Source organism: Anabrus simplex, chromosome 5, assembly GCF_040414725.1.
Source record: "Anabrus simplex isolate iqAnaSimp1 chromosome 5, ASM4041472v1, whole genome shotgun sequence".
Lineage (NCBI taxonomy): Eukaryota > Metazoa > Arthropoda > Insecta > Orthoptera > Tettigoniidae > Anabrus > Anabrus simplex.
In genome coordinates, this window is record NC_090269.1 from 305,205,338 (window position 1) to 305,222,961 (window position 17,624).

Below are 17,624 nucleotides of genomic sequence, written 5' to 3' on the forward strand. Positions count from 1 at the left end.
GTTGGCAATACTAATCTTTTCTTTCCGCCAGTTTTGAATTGAGCCAATCCAGAATTTCTGTAATTATTTTTTGACCAATCGTGTCTTTCTTCTTCGATTTTGATGTGTAACTTTTAGCTAGCCAAAAAAAAGCCTGTGGGTATGGCTGTTTCATTCATGAAGGTCTCAAATTTTCCTCGAGGGTATAAAAACTGCTGATTTTCTTGTCCCTCAGCCACATCATCAACATCTAACTTAGTGTATGGGCGTATAGCGAGAGGCGGGAAGCGCCTCTTTCTTCAGGCAGCAGATCTTCAGTAAGGTAATGGCCGTTTAAACTCTTTATTTCTCGCTAGCTCAGCTGTTTAACCCACGGGGAAGGTCCGAAATCCTTACTATGTAACCTATCTCCAAACATGTAATTTCCGTCACTTTTGTAAAACTTCATCTTTAACTGTAATTCTGGGATAGGGAGTGATTTACCCTCTCGAGCTCCCCTTCATATTGTTTTTTTTTTGCTAGGGGCTTTACGTCGCACCGACACAGATAGGTCTTATGGCGACGACATATTGTTTTGAGGTGAGTACGTTTTGTAATTGGTTTTCTTCCTTTCTGTAATGTCTTAAATTTTTCCTTGTACGAGTCACCTCCATAGTTTGGGAATAGCCCCTGTTTCATCGGCCTTGTGCCTCTTAGGTTTTACGAAGTTTCATTTAGGAGTGCAAGTACACGCCTCCATTCATTTTGTATTTTGGGCCATTTACTTAACCTATTCTTTTTCTACTAAGGCCCAGTAGGTTGGGTACGAGAGACCCCCGATTCTTTTGATGTAAATTGTGTCTTGAGGGCAGTTAAGTGTTAAATCTGGTATGGCCTGGTAATAGACGTGAAAAATTGAGAGCGGGCCAGCTCTTTTATATGTGGTAAAAGTGCCTCTTGGAGGCCTGATATGTTTTTTTTTGGAGCAAATGCTCCTTGAATGAAGGGGTTTTCTGCCCTTTGGACAACATGTGCCGTGGTAAAGTTGGGCAAGTAGCTCAAGGATTGTAAAAATTGGGGCTCGAAGCCCAGAACTTGTAAAGACCCCTAAACTTATGCTTTCGTGCTCTTGGTTGTAAAATTATACCTTGTACCTGATCTTTCATTGTTATTTCACCCAGTGAAAATTTGTTAAATCGTGTTATCTATTGAAAATATAACCTTCAGTAAAATTTTAAGTTTAGTTTCATATTGTGGATAGACCCATTCCAGCCCGCACCTTCTTTCACCTCTGCTGTTCCACGGGTAGCCCCGTAATAATAATAATAATAATAATAATAATAATAATAATAATAATAATAATAATAATAATAATAATAATAATAATATGTTATTGGCTTTACGTCCCACTAACTACTGTTTTATTTCCGGAGACGCCGAGGTGCCGAAATTTTGTCCCGCAGGAGTTCGTTTACATGCCGTAAATCTACCGACACAAGGCTGACGTATTTGAGCTCCTTAAAATACCCCCGGACTGAGCCAGGACCGATCCTGCCAAGTTGGGGTCAGAAAGCCAGCGCCTCAACCGTCTGAGCCACTCAGTCGGGCATTAAAATAAGTTTAATCATTATTTCTTTCCTACAGTTTCTTTCTTTCTATTTTATTTAATCCGCACACCCTCCAGGATTGGTTTTTATCCTCGGACTCAGCGCGGGATCCCACCTCTACTGCCACAAGGGCAGTGTCCTGGAGTAGGATACTTTCGGTTGGGGAATACAACTGGTAGGAGGACCAGTACCTCGCCCAAGCAGCTTCACCTGCTATGCTGAACAGGGGCCTTGTTGGAGGATGGGAAGATCGGAAGGGATAGACAAGGAAGAGGGAAGGAAGCGCCCGTGGCCTTAACTTAGGTACCTTCCGGCATTTGCCTAGAAGAGAAGTGGAAAGCAATGGAAAGCCACTTCCAGGATGGTTGAGGTGGGAATGGAAGGCCCCTCTACCGAGTTGACTTCCCGAGGCTGAATGGACCCCGTTCCAGCCCTCGTGCCACTTTTCAAATTTCGTGGCAGAGCCGGAATCGAACCCGGGCCTCAGAAGGTGGCAGCTAATCACACTAACCACTACACCACAGAGGCGGACGCCTACAGATTTAATAGACCTCTTTATTATACCTACTTCAAATGCCAATACATGTGTTTTGGTCCTAAGTTTAAGCCCATGTAGGCTACGTATTAAATACATTTCTGGAAAGAAGGTTCCCATTGGGTAATAATAATTTCGTGTGGCTATTTCTAGCCGAGTGCAGCCCTTGTAAGGCAGACCCTTCGATGAGGTGGAGGATAGTGTTATGTGTGAGTTGCAGGGATGTTGGGGATTGCACAAACACCCAGCTCCCGGACCACTGGAATTAACCAATGAAGGTTAAAATCCCCGACCCGTCCGAGAATCGAACCCGGGACCCTCTGAACCGAAGGACAGTACGCTGACCATTCAGCCAACGAGTCGGACTCCCATTGGGTGAAAACTATGCTTACTCTTGGCTTGTAAGGCATCATTTCGAACCCTTCTAGTTTTAGGAATATTCATTTTTTCAAGGTATCTTGGCGTCATTAGGTTTTGAGTACCAAGTTGTGTCTACAGTGTCTGAAGTACTTCATTTACTGTATGTAGCTATAACTATATTCATTTTATATCTACACTAACAGAACGCACCCTTCGTCGAAGGACCAACAGTAGGCGATGCCACCGACTTCAACAGCACCATTCAACATGCGTTCACCGAGCTCGATAGCTGCAATCGCTTAAGTGCGGCCAGAATCCAGTATTCGGAAGATAGTGGGTCCGAACACCACTGTCGGCAGCCCTGAAGATGGTTTTCCGTGGTTTCCCATTTTCACACCAGGCAAATGCTGGGACTGTACCTTAATTAAGGCCTAGGCCTTTCCCATCCCATCGTCACCGTAAGACCTATCTGTGTCGGTGTGACGTAAAACAAATTGTAAAAAAAAAAAAAAAAAAAAAAAAAGCATGCGTTCAAGACGTGCTTCAAGGACTGGATACAGATATCTTCCATGAGGACATGTATGCCTTACTGTACCGTTGGAACAAGTGCTTAGACAAGATTGGTGGATGGCTATGTTGATCAGTAATGCTTATCAGGGATCAACTACTCGGCTCCCTGGCTGAATGTTCAGCGTAGTGCTCTTCGATTGAGAGGATGCCGGATTCGATTCCCGACCGGTTTGGATATTTTAACCTGAAATGGTTAATTCTATTGGCCAGGGAACTGGGTGTTTGTTCTGTCCCTAACATCCCTGCAACTCGCACTTCACAAACAACACTACCCTCCACTACAATACTGCACCCAAATTGCCTTAGGCGATATGATGGAATATTTAATTCATTAATTTCTGGGTAGAAACGAAATACTGTAGCATTCGACAATTCTATCACGGACTGCAGGATCGTCACAGCCCACCGACGTAAAAGATTTAAGCCTTTGCTAGCAGAGGTAGAGGCACGTTCTGTTGGGGGTTGTTAAGCAATTATATCATAAATCCACTTAGCAAGGAGCTACACCGTGCACAGGCTATTACCGGTGAACATTCGCCGCACCCTGGGAGATTGACGAGCTTGAATGTGTAAGTGAAAGGACGTACGTGCCTCTCGCTCCGCTCTCCCTCTCCTCGCCAGGTGATCTGTGCTTTCTAAGTACTATAGTCAGGCAGCTGTACTTGTTGATACGCTTCCGAAAGAGCTATTGTCAGAGCTGAGCACTTCTCAGTGCAAAGAGGATAGAATAGAATAGAGATGAAACTCAATGATAAATTTCGGTTCCAAGCCACTTGGCGCTAGTAGTTTTAGTCTCTTTTCCTAGATAGCGCCACAGTGTGCATTCTGGTGCAATACCTTAGTATTACTATCAACAGATAGCGCGGAGAATTAACATCCGGCGCAGTGACGCACATCCGGGTATGCTTACGGCTCCTCCCCCCGCCTTTCCCTGCCCCTCGCCACTCCCCCCCCCCCCCACCCCCCGCAAACGGAGATAATAATGCAGTTCTACTACTTCCATGCCCAATACATTGTAATTCATATATTTTTATTTCCAAGTACTTACTACGTTGTAAATAATGATCTGATACCCCTAGTTCGTATGGCATACTATGTTACTGAGAACATAACCACACACCTCAAAACAGCTTTAACTTCAAATGAATGATTGACACATTAACACAAAGCTGATATTATAACAAATAAGAAATCCCTTCGAAAGCAAGACAACAGAGCACACCATATGCAAGACAATGGGGTATCACATCAATATCCAAGTACCACATGAAAATAAAAATAACAATTAAATGCACTGAGACAGGAAATATATAGAACCACATTAATAGAACCATTCAGCTTTCAGCCCCTGATGTGTACTCAAACAGGAAATACAGGATTTCAGGAGGACTGGCGAAGATATATTTCAAATAAACAAGCACAAGGAACTAAGATTTACATCACAAGCACATGAGCACTTGGAATTCAAACAACACAAATACTGTAGCATCATGGGAACTATCGATTAAAATCGATATAAGTTCGAACAAGGTTAATCGATTGGGTAAAGTCGAATTCGATGCAATTCAGCAATATTATCTCCACAATGCTTGACGTTTTATGACTAATTAATTTGTGAGAAGTGCCCACTGATTGAGGTTAGACTTGAAATACTTTAAATACTTCACTTCGAGACAAACTGCCTTTAATTATTAACAACGCTCATTTCATGCTTACTTGCGTGCCATCTACAGAACGTGTATATAACTATTTACACGTTATGAATGACCTCCAGCGCCATCTAGAAAAAGAGACTGAAACTACCTGAAGCTAGCTACAGATTGGAACCAAAAGCCCTATTAGAGTTTCACCCCCTGTCTCAGTGCTCACTTTCTCTTTCAGGAGATTTATTTCAGGTGGACTGCGGCGGACAGCCAGATGGAACCGAAGAACGTGCGAAGGAGTTCGGGCTTTTGCTCCGAGACCTCCTCAGCCGTGTGCCACCGGCGCAGGGGAGCAACACTGAGCCGAAGTCGCCGGCAACCGAGCCTTAGACGCCGGCAAACGAGCAGGAGACGCCGCCACCTGAGCCGGAGCTGCAGCAATAGGCGCCGGAAATCGAGGTGTAGACGGAGCCGTACAGGAACGGGTGCGACCTCCCCAACGGCTTCTTCTTCTCCCAGGGCTACACGGACCCGGAGTACGAGGCGCTGCTCGTATACTACAGGCCGGAGCGCCCTATATCTTCTGAACGGGGCCTCGTCCTGGACAGAATGCGGCATCCTCGCCACGTTGGCAAGATCATCTCGACGACCCTGTCCGTCGAGAGCTTCCTACTAGCAGGCCTCATCATCAGGCATCACGACCGGGAGCGGATGCGCGACGCAGAGAAGGAATTCTCTACTCTGTTGCAGGTCATCCGGCTACCAGGGAGGGGCGGCGTGCCAGGGATGAACGCCGGAGCCTTCAGGAGGAGGGCCGAGACGGAGACCAGGGAGGCCATCACCCAGACGCCGTGGAGGCTGAGGTATAGGGCGGTTAACACCGACCTAGTCCAAGCCACCCAGCCGGAGACCAGCGACGCCACCACGGAGGTGGAGCATGCCGCCCCCTGGCGCCGTAACTGTGCGACCCAGCCCGAGCGGCTCGGCACTGTGAAGTGGACGCAGAAACGCTCCTCCATGGACCGTCTTCTCGAAGTGGACGCAGACCAAGGCCTATAAGGAATGGCCTATCACCCGGGCGCAATCCAGGAGAGCGCCCCGAACGGCAGATGGCAGCACAGCAGTGGAGAAGTACGCCCCCTGGCGTTCGGAGGCTGCTATCCAAGCCTGGCCCGTCAGCGAGTCAGTCGAGGTGCAGACATCGATTTGCGCCCACAGAAGAAGGATCACAGTCGAGTGTCGGCACACACTGACGCCACCGCCGCCAGCCAGGAGGATGAAGACGCCGTCTCTACATTGGGACCACCAACAACCCCTGGGTCACCAGGCCGGGAGGAGGGCCACCAGGACAAGGCCTCTGCCCCTACCGAAAAGAGACCCCCACCCCCAAGAAGAAGACGACACCCCGCGGACAAGGAGGAAGAGGACGACGCCGGCCCACCAGGAGAGGGCTGCCCAGACGCAACCAAGGACAGCAGTCTACCGAGGAGCCAACCAGTAGAGGACCTCAGCGGGTAGCGGCAATCAGGTGAGACCGAAACGGCCCCCTCGGCAGCTCTTGCAGTGTTTCCGTTGCCTGAGGTGGGTCCACAAGCAGGAGAGGTGTGGGCTCTTAGTGAGGTGCAACCGTTGTGGGGGTAATCATCACTACTCGGCCTGCGCAGCACGTCCTTACTATGCTTTGTTCGAGTTCATTCCATTGCTATTTATTTCGCATAATTTTTACGACGTGAAGATGGATCCAAGAACAATGTTGGCAATGCTGTATTTAATAGCTTGTTCGGTATTCATCATGGCTGCTGGCTTTGAGCAACTCGTGAGTGATTCTGTGACGCTTGAGTCACCAATGAAATACTTTAAAGCTAATAAAAGTGGGGGGAAATTAAGTCTAAAGAAATTGTTATGAAAGTTTACAGTAGCCTATGAGATGAGAAACCGCTGTGGACTGTGGAAGAAGTGGTGAAAAAAACGCGCAGCTGACAGGCGTTCCTACGTAAATTATTTACAGTGCTCAAGCGGAATTTAAAGGAATTCGTATGTTTCCTTGTGGTACTATATCGTATATGCTGTCCTGTGGTTGTTTATATATGTCGTGGGTGTTTCTGATGACACGTCTCCCTAAAGTCTCTGAAAATTTACTTTTATTTTTTAAAAAAGTGTCTGAATTATGTAAACAAGAAATCAAGGCGGTAAGGAAAGTTAAATAAACCGCAACTCAACTAAGCTGCATGCCAGATTTATGTGACAGAAAATGTTTGTTCGTTTGGCTGTTCGTCATTAGGCCTATGTATCAGCTCAGTTCGAACTATGAACTCGCCGTAAGTAAAACAGGAAAGGCCTTAACAGGTTATGGGTATAGGATCGTCAGCGTACTCGAAATAATAATAATAATAATAATAATAATAATAATAATAATAATAATAATAATAATAATAATAATTTGTTCCTTACGTTCGTAACTGTCCTCTACCTACAGAAATGTTTTCATGAGGAGATCATGAGTTCGTTTTTACCTTCCTAATGGCGAGACTACAATATTTACAACATTCCTGGAAACACAGTATTTTGCAATCCCACTCACAGGCGGGTTTTCAGCTTGTTGAAATGTGAGAAACTGCCACTGACAGTCGTTGCACGAGAGCTGAATCGTATACTCATGTCGTCATACTTTTCGTCATAAGTCCCCATGTGCCTCTCACAAAGTGCATTATGAAATAAAAATAAACCTTGCTTCTCCTGCCTCAGTACTCGTCAGTAATCTGTAGGTTGTAAATGACCAATAAAGGTATAAATAGGTGCGGTACGTAATCAAAGTACGACGATGTAAAAGGAAGCAATCATTTTTTATGCTACACTATTTGAGAATGAGTTATTTGTCAGATAGGTGCTCGACTTTAATAATAAGCCAGTTGTGGCAGAGAAGGAGAACCGAGACGGGAAGGGGAAACAGGGTAAGTGCTCACACGTGGAAGGATACTTTTCCTCAGCTCCTGAGTTGACTTTCACCGTAGTTGAGGCTATACCTAGTTTTTATGCTAATTTAGATAACAGTAATGTAACAGGGAGCAGTAAACTCCCAAACTGAGGTGTGTTCTCACGAAACTCCTAATCATTTATTGGAGCAGTGGCAATTCGTATAATTCAATGTATTTTTTATGATTTTAATTTTGGCAACTGTCAATTAACTAAAGATAACTTTAACACTGTTCAGAGTTACCTTATGTAATAATTACTGTATCTGACTTTTTAAAATGAAATATAACTAAGGTTACGTCAGTCATTTAATAAATATTGCACATCTGTGGTGTCAGAAATTAATTTCAATTTAATTAATCAGTTATGGAGAATTGTTGCTTATTGCGTAACCTAACTATTGATTGTTATTTTAAAGTTTGAGTAAATGTAATGATTTTATTGTCCACTTAAACTTTTGGAATTTAATTGATTTCAAGATTAGAATAAATTAGTTAGTAAAAATGTAATCTAGTCCATAGTACCCGTGGTATTTCATTTCCTTATGTACCAACTTAAGAAGAAGAATGCCGAACTGATCGCGCCCCAAGCAGATGAAAGTCTCCGAGAGAGCGCCGTGACAGAACCCAAAAGCAGATTACCGCCCATTCAACCTTCCCAAGGGTACGTCATACCAAGCAGTATATTATACTCGTCAGATACCGCCCACGCTCGTCTTGTAAGGGTTGCATCAGGCTAGAAATAGCCACACGAAATTAATAAGTGCCCTACTACTGTGCGTCCTTATATCTGTCTTCGAGCAAGCACTGTGTTACCTTACTTTCTGGAGCTCCTTTTATTAATAATAGGTTTGAATATGTCCCGGAGCGAAACGTTTACATGGGGCAATACCCTGTAAATCAAGAAAGGTGTTGTGGGTGCGGAAAAGTAGAACTGCAAATAATCGGACGTAAGTGAATATTTAAAATCTAGAAATGCCAAATTTTGACTTATAGCCACGACCTGATGTATCTTAAAATGAAATACGTGTAGCCCAACCGGGTTGTCATTATACAATTTAGAATGAGGAACCTGGTGATCCATGTGCTGCTGGTAGGGCATACATGCAATCCTCTGAAGAGCAGATGGGAATTTAACAGCAGCGATGATGAATAGGCGAGTCGAAGTTTAGTTTATATATTGTACCCTTTTCATGGCATAAATACATCAATTAGATTAGAACAGCCCTGCAAAATGACAGAGACGGAAATACTCAAGCTGCTAAGTAGGTCACAAACACTGTGTCCAACCCTGGCAAATATCACTTTTTCGCTCCCTTTCCCGCGGAAACACCAGTACCAATGCACTGTCTTCAACTGTTTTCAAGAATAAAATTAACGTAGCTCACATAATACAAGGCAGATTTTCATGACTCAAGGTTCATAAGGAGCGGCGAATTTTATAGTAACTTTTGACACCAATAATGGGACAATCTACGTAGTTCACGGATATCCTCCAGGTGTTCACCACCTGGAGAAAGCTGCCAGCGAGAACTAAGCCACAGTACCGCCAAATCACAAGCCCTTCCCTCACTGGGATAGAGGATGGTTGCCTAGTTGTACTTCCTTTTAAAACAATAATCACCACCATCACTGGGATATCTAAGAACGCTTTCAAGACTGAGAGCGCTTCTGCCTGGAGGCGAAAGTATGACTTGTTACAGCAAGTACGCGCAAAGAGAGTCTGGTGCGTAGGGCTGGCAGCTCGCCACTCGTATCCCGTGGAGGGTAAACGTGCGCTAACTTGGGTGCTAATTAACGAAGGAGAGCGCGGAAAACGGCATAATTCATCTACAGGATACCGTAGTACACTCTTGGTGACGTGATGAATGGTTACAATATTATGTTTAAAAAGATCTACGTTCATGTTCAGTAAGCAGTTCAAGGTAGGCCTTTACCGGTAATTTTTTAATATGACGAGTACTGCTAGTAGGCCTTCTTCTCTGCAGGGAAATGGAAGACGGAAAGGACTGGAGATCATATTCGCCTGAGAATGAAATACGACCTGCCATTAATACAACTATGCCTGGCTCCATGGCTAAATGGTTAGCGTGCTGGCCTTTGGTCACAGGGATCCCGGATTCGATTCCCGGCAGGGTCTGGAATGTTAACGTTAATTGGTTAATTTCACTGGCACGGAGGCTGGGTGTATGTGTCGTCTTCATCATCATTTCATCCTCATCACAACGCGCAGGTCACCTACGGGAGTCAAATCGAAAGACCTGCATTTGGCGAGCCGAACTTCTCCTCGGACACTCCCGGCACTAAAAGCCATACGCCATTTCATTTCATTACAACTATAATAATAAAAAGGAAATATATATAGAGCAAGATGTCCTGACTGACTGATAATCAACGCACAGCAAACATCCTACTGGAGATAATTGCATGAAAATTTGAGGACATGTTCCTACCGCAGCTTAGATGCGCACTAAGAAATAATTTTTAAAAATTCCCATTTTAAATGGGTAAAAGGGGTGAAATGTGATTTTACATTTTTGTTGAAATTCTCCATTTCTATGAAAAATATTGTACTTATATTCATTCAGATATTTATTTTCATATATCATAAATACTATTTTAAAAGAAATTTTAAAAATTCTGATTTTAAAGGGGTGAAAGGGGGTGATATGAGGTTTTACATTTGTGTTCAATATCTCTGTTATTTGAACAATATTGCACATATATATTCATTCAGTCTTCCAAATAGTCTCAATAGTAAAGAAAAAATCTTGCATTTCGTGAAAAGTCAACGGAAATATATTTATTTTCTAGATTTTCCAGATGAAATACTTCCCTTGCGCGCATGAATCTTTGGCTTTTGCCAATTAAAATGGCCGCGGCACTTTCCAAGATATAAGTGTACGCACCAATTCACTCCGCTTCCGTGTATTTCAGGATGGTAATAAACCAAATCCTTAAAGAAAAGAAAATACAATTAACAGTATATAGGCCTACATATACGAATGTTTGTGAGTGAATTCATGAGAAGTTGTTTTACGCTGCACTGATAGCGCAACGGTTAAGTCAATGCAGGTTCGAATCTACCTGTTGGCGGCCTTTTTTAACTCAGGAATATTGTTTTATCAAGGAGATTTATTACAGTTTTATATTTTGTTAGTGAGTTATGCAGCCGTTTACAGTTTAAATGAATTGTTTCATCCGTACAACTGGTAAAGCAGGCTAGGCGAAAGCTGTACTAGTTCGGCGCGCGCACGCGTCTATGGTTCGAGGATATGTCACTCATATTGACGAAGGAGGCATCTTGCATAATATTGTCGACCAGTAATGAAGTGAGTGTGATAGAACTCTTGAGCAATAAGGGTTTGAACCTTGGCAATCCTTGCTAATAACTATTCCTCCTCAGAAGAGTACCAACATTTCATATCAGAAGATTCAACGCACTGGTGTGTGATATTTCAAGGAGAAAGCTAAATAACAGACTGCAGCGCGATAACTTCTTTTACACGCACACAGCATAATGGCAGTAAGTTATCTAAACTTTAAGGGTGGAGTGTTGCCACATAACATTGTTTCTATTGTTTTTTTTTTGTTTTTTTTTTTTGCTAGGGGCTTTACGTCGCACCGACACAGATAGGTCTTATGGCGACGATGGGATAGGAAAGGCTGGGGAGTTGGAAGGAAGCGGCCGTGGCCTTATTAAGGTACAGCCCCAGCATTTGCCTGGTGTGAAAATGGGAAATTACGGAAAACCATTTTCAGGGCTGCCGATAGTGGGATTCGAACCTACTATCTCCCGGATGCAAGCTCACAGCCGCGCGCCTCTACGCGCACGGCCAACTCGCCCGGTTGTTTATATTGTAGGTGACGGTGCGTGTCTATTTAGATCTCTTTCTTACATTTTATATTCTACTCAGTTACGGCATAAAGAAGTTCGTGAAGCTATTGTTTCGTAAGGTGTCTCAATTTTGTCCGAAAATCATCTTGGTAATAACTATTCCTCCTCAGAGGAGTGCCGACTTTTCGTGTCAGAAGAGTCAACTTATGGTGGAACATGTATGTTAACGGCAGCTGGTAATCTCTGGTAATCTCTGGTAATCTCTCTAACGGACGTTTTGAAGTACTGTATATGAATGTCTGTGCGAAGAAACAAGTGCTTCATTCGTTGTTACAAAAGTTTCTGAAAAACGTCGTACTCGATACTCAAATGCTACGAGAAAAATACAATTTAAAAAAGCAGCAGCCACATTTTTTCAGAATAATCCTTCCGCACATGCCATTGCTGCAAGTAAATACCAAAAGAAAAATCCCGAAGTCCACAGAGCTGTAGCGGACACGTACCAGAAGAATAATCTCAAGGTTCATAGAGCAGCGGCAGTCACGTACCAGAAGAATAACCCCAAGGTTCATAGAGCAGCGGCACCAACATACCAGAAAAATAATCCCGAGTTTCATAGAGCAGCGGCAGCTACACACCAGCCAAATAATCGCGAATATCACAGTACAATTCAAACGCGATATGAGCAACATCGCCCTGGGGTCAGAAAATAATTACGATTGCGTCCATGTAAAATTAAGTTTCGTTCCGGGATGTGTTACGATCTTGAAATTAATTAGGAAGATAACAGCTTGATAACCACTGGTACAATGATCCATAAATGCCAATTCTGCAATGCTCTCAAGTGGAAAGATGAAACACTACGCATGTGTTGCGATTCTGGAAAGGTTCAGCTGCCACCACTCTAATCTCCACCTGAACCATTGTACAGTTACTAATGGGTGCCCATCCAGATCATGGTCATTTTTTGATCGAATTAGAAAATATAGCAGCTGTCTTCAAATGACATCTTTAGGTGCTAAGCAAGTCATCCAACCCGGCTTTATGCTAACTTTCTAAGTACAAGGTCAAATTTACCATTCCATATGCAGTCTATTGCCAAATGCTCATTAAGATCCTGGATTTTTGCAGATTTACTTTAATGAGACGGCTAATGAAATAAATGAAGCATTGCTTACATATTTTGATGCAGAAGAAATTGAGTATAAATCGGTCGACAAGGTATTACAAATGGACGATGCTTTCAATTATCCAGTAGAATTCCTAAATATTCTTAATCCTCCAGGATTCCCATCTCACAAACTTCGTCTGAAAGTAGGAGCACCTGTAATGTTGTTATGTAACCTCAAACCACCTAAGTTGTGCAATGGCACTATATTACGTGTGACGGGGTTAAAAAAAAAGTAATAGAAGCTAATAGAGAATTTCATTTAACAGCAAACTCTGAATACACGTGAAAATTTTCAATTCCGCCCGAAGCCGGGACGGAAAAAAACATCATTTACCTTCATTTCTTACATTTCTTACGAAAGTCGATGAACGCATAAGGTTGGTTCGGTGGACTTCAAAAGAAAATGCGAAATAAAATAATATAATGGGACATAACTCAACTATGACGCGAGCGAAGCCGCGGGCAAAGGGCCTGTATATATATATATGTGTGTGTGTGTGTGTGTGTGTGTGTGTGTGTGTGATGCCCAATCAACAACACTACGGCACGTAGAGATCTGAAGGTAAATACCCAAGAAGGGAGTCCAAATGCATCTCGAAGCCGGTTGAAGGTAGATGGAAGGGGGTCCAAATTCATCTCGAAGCCGGTTGAAGGTAGATGGAAGGGGGTCCAAATGCATCTCGAAGACGGCTTTATTTTTAAGTTTCGTGTTCGTTGGTAAGTTATGAACGAAAAGTAGGCGGAAACATGTGTTGGGATATGACAATCCAACGTGCTGTCACCAGGATTAAATACATGGATTCACTGTCGCTACTCAACGTATATAGAATAGGTGATACAAGTCAAGGAGACATTTTAAGTCCACGACTTACGAAGTCATTTTCGGTCCCCGACACGAGGAGCCATACTCAGTCCATGATATCCGGAAGTGTTGGAAAGGCATTCTAGCTTCAAATGGAAGGACACTTAATATAGTTTACCCGGAAGCTTTGAGGAAAAATGAAGTTTTTTAATAGAATATGGTCCCTTTATTGTTTTTATACACTTAAGAAAATGGAAATTGCAACACCATGAAGGCATTGGTCGTTGGTGTTGATTTTCAAGATATGGAACGATGCCATGTAGGTATGTAAACGAACAAAGTTTCAGACCCATTGGATTGTTGCTACAGGTCTCCCCACGTGATTGGTCGCGGAGGAATCTGCTCCAGCATACGGACTCTGGTGTAGCGTAGTTGACTTGCAGTCTGTGCAGTGAAGTGTTCCCCGTCAAACATGCCTCGACGACAGAGAAGAGCACGCTATCAACAACTTTCGCCGTTTGAGAGGGCTCGGATAATTGGGCTGTGTGAGGCTGGATTATCGCTAAGGACTGTCGCTGCACGTGTTGGCCGACAGGCATCTACGGTACAACGTATATGGCAGCAGTGGTCAAATGAAGGTACCCACACTCGTAGACCTGGCACAGGCCCAGCGCGACAGACAACTGTGAGAGAGGATCGCCGCATCATTCGGATGGCCCGGATGAAACCCCATGCAACAGCAGTGCAAATTCGAGCAGCTGTGGCACCCCACGTTACACAACAAACAGTTGGTAATCGCCTGCGTGCAGCTGGCTTACGACCCGGTGTCCCTGCAGAAGGTGTTCCATTGACCCCACAACAGCGACGTGTAAGGCTGGCCTGGTGTCGAGAAAGATCGACGTGGGTCGACGAATGGCATAGGGTCGTCTTTAGTGATGAATCGCGCTTCTGTCTTGCCCGCAGTGATCGCCGGAATCGTGTGCGCCGACGTACCGGGGAGGGGGGCCGCCCAGATCTTATCGTCGAGAAGCACACAGGGCCAACGCCAAGCATTATGGTCTGGGGAGCTATTGGCTTTAATGTGAAATCACAATTAGTGCTTGTTGAGGGCACTATACTGCTCGACAGTACGTTGATAGGGTACTCAATCCAGTGGTTGTCTCTATGATGGCGAACATTGCTAATGGGATATTTCAGCAGGAAAATGCCCGGGTTCACACTGCACGCATCTCCAGAGAAACTCTCCACGACATCACAACCTTAGAATGGCCCGCCAGATCCCCGGACCTCAGTCCTATTGAGCATGTGTGGGACATGATGGGTCGACAACTGGCCAACCGTCTTCAGCCACCCACAACTCTGGAACAACTGACCCATGCAGTGCAGCAAGCATGGGCCACAATTCCTCAGGAAGCAATCCAGGGCCTTATTGACTCCATGCCTCGACGAATTCATCAATGTATTGCAGCTCGTGGTGGGCACATACTGTATTGATTGTTGTCCAAACTTGCGGTCAGAGGGACCTGAAAGTGTAATCATCTAAGCACAACCGAACACTCGTCCCGCATGTTCAATTGCAGCAATGTAGCACCACCCCTTCTGGGTGTTGCAATTTCCATTTTCTTCAGTGTATTATTTGCACCATCCACCAACCCGGTACCGTAAACATTGGAAGTAACAATATTATTAAAAAAATAATGGATTTCATGCAATTCATGTAAAAAAAGGTGTGTTATTTTTTATTATTTTGCTTTTAAGTAAATGGTTTAAAAAACATCTGACGATAAAATAAATGCGGGTGAAGCCGCGGGTACGTACTAGTCTATAAATATGATACACCTTGTTACAGATCGAAACGAAATATAACACTAATTAATATTTTAAACTACGGTATGTTACTCTAATCAAGTATGATTTTCTTTCATATTCACTGCGTTATACTTCGCACCCCAATTCTTAAGTCGAATTTTGGGGGGAAGGTGCAAGATATACGCCAGTTATTGCATTACACTTATCGCGTTTTAATCTCTTTAGTTTTCCGCTTTTGTGTCAATAAAACATTATCAAGTCGACCAGAGGCGGTCAAAGTACGGGACGTGCAACTGGCAGAAGTAGACGTATTAATTAATGTATTTATTTATTTAATGTATTTATTTGTACGTAAGGTGCACAATTAAAAGAGAATAACGATTATGTTAATAATTTTAATAATAATAATACAGATTGATTGATTGATTGATTGATTGATTGATTGATTGATTGATTGATTGATTGATTGATTGATTTCGTTTGGCCTCTTGAGATGCCTGATACGGGTCTTTCTAGCTGACAGCCATGGATGACTTGCGCGTTTGGATATGCGGTGGTGGCGATAGTGGTGGTGGTGATGATGATGATGATTATTATAATTATAATAATAATAATAATAATAATAATAATAATAATAATAATAATTATTATTATTATTATTATTATTATTATTATTATTATTATTATTATTATTATTATTATTATTATTATTATTACGACGATAATGAGGTAGGGATAGGCTGACAGCCGGTATCGGTATATAGCCTGTCGAAGAACACAAAGTGGTCTGCTCAACGCTCAAGGTCTCCATCCGACAGATGGATCACCATCAACAGCGTCGTATGCCATCACCCATGTGAACACTGCGGAGAGGTTAATAATTGAATCCAGACTTTTGGCATGTAATCTAATAACTAGAAATTGTATACCACCACCTCTCCTCTGCCGGCCAACATTCTGGTGGCGAAAATTGTTTCCACCAACGGAACTGGAACAGACTAACCACGGTGTCAGATTGTATAGACTTCACGTCTTAATGATCATGGCCACCAAACGGAATATTGTTATGTATGTTCGGTCCTCAGCCCTAAGGCTGGTTGGATCCTCAACAACTCTGCCATCAGCTGTCATAGATACCTAGCATCACTGAAGAGGCGTACTATGGAAATGAGGAGTGAGGTAGATTCCCGTTGCCTTCCTCACCGAACCAGAGTTGCTATTACATATCAATGTGCCAAGCCCACTGAAATGCATGCACCAACCGACCCTATGAGCAACATGTTCACATATTCATAGCAGGGATTGCCCGCACAAGGAATAGCATTACTAGCATCGCTCATACCTCAGCTACTTTCATATTGGCAAAGCTAAGGGTAAGACAGATACTGATCAATGAAAGTAGCGAAATTGCTCTACCTTATACCAAAAGACATAGTGCACTGTAAATACTAATCCTGTCAGCAAAGGCATATAATAATGAAAATAATAATAATAATAATAATAATAATAATAATAATAATAATAATAATAATAATAATGGTATGGACGAAGTCTTGGGTAAGGAGTACAAGATGAAAATAAGTAAGTCCAAAACAAAAGTAACGGTGTGCAGTCGAACGAAGGCAGGTAATGCAGGAAATATTAGATTAGGAAATGAAGTCTTAAAGGAAGTAGATGAATATTGTTACTTGTTTAGTAAAATAACTAACGATAGCAGAAGTAAGGAGGACATAAAATGCAGATTAGCACAAGCAAGGAAGAGCTTTCTTAAGAAAAGAAATTTGCTCACTTCAAACATTGATATAGGAATTAGAAAGATGTCTTTGAAGACTTTCGTGTGGAACGTGGCATTGTATGGAAGTGAAACATGGACGATAACTAGCTCAGAAAGAAAGAGAATTGAAGCTTTTGAGATGTGGTGTTACAGAAGAATGCTGAAGGTGAGATGGATAGATCGAATCACGAATGAAGAGATACGGAATCGAATTGGCAAGAGGAGATCGATTTGGCTAAATTTGACGAGAAGAAGAGATAGAATGATAGGACACATCTGGTTTTTGAAGGAAGTATAGGTGGTAGGAACGGTAGGGGTAGACCAAGGTATGAATATGACAAGCAGATTAGAGCAGATGTAGGATGCAGTAGTTACGTAGAAATGAAAAGGTTAGCACAGGATAGGGTGGCATGGAAAGCTGCATCAAACCAGTCTATGGACTGATGACTCAAATAATAATAATAATAATAATAATAATAATAATAATAATAATAATAATAATAATAATGTCTTTTACTTACTGCATCTAGTCCTATCCAACGAAGGTACGAAGAGACTCTGGCACTGGCATGTTTTATTCACGCA

At 42.9% G+C, this 17,624-nt stretch overlaps 1 protein-coding gene across 1 annotated transcript in view; it reads right to left on the reverse strand.

Moving 5' to 3' along the window:
• Nucleotides 1-17,624, reverse strand: part of LOC136874859 (uncharacterized) — a 76,110-nt gene that overhangs the window by 21,934 nt on the left and 36,552 nt on the right. The window contains exon 3 of the mRNA XM_067148541.2: nt 17,561-17,624. This exon is cut by the window's right edge and continues 77 nt beyond it. Coding sequence (XP_067004642.2) covers nt 17,561-17,624 — 64 coding nt within the window. The remainder of the gene's footprint in view (nt 1-17,560) is intronic.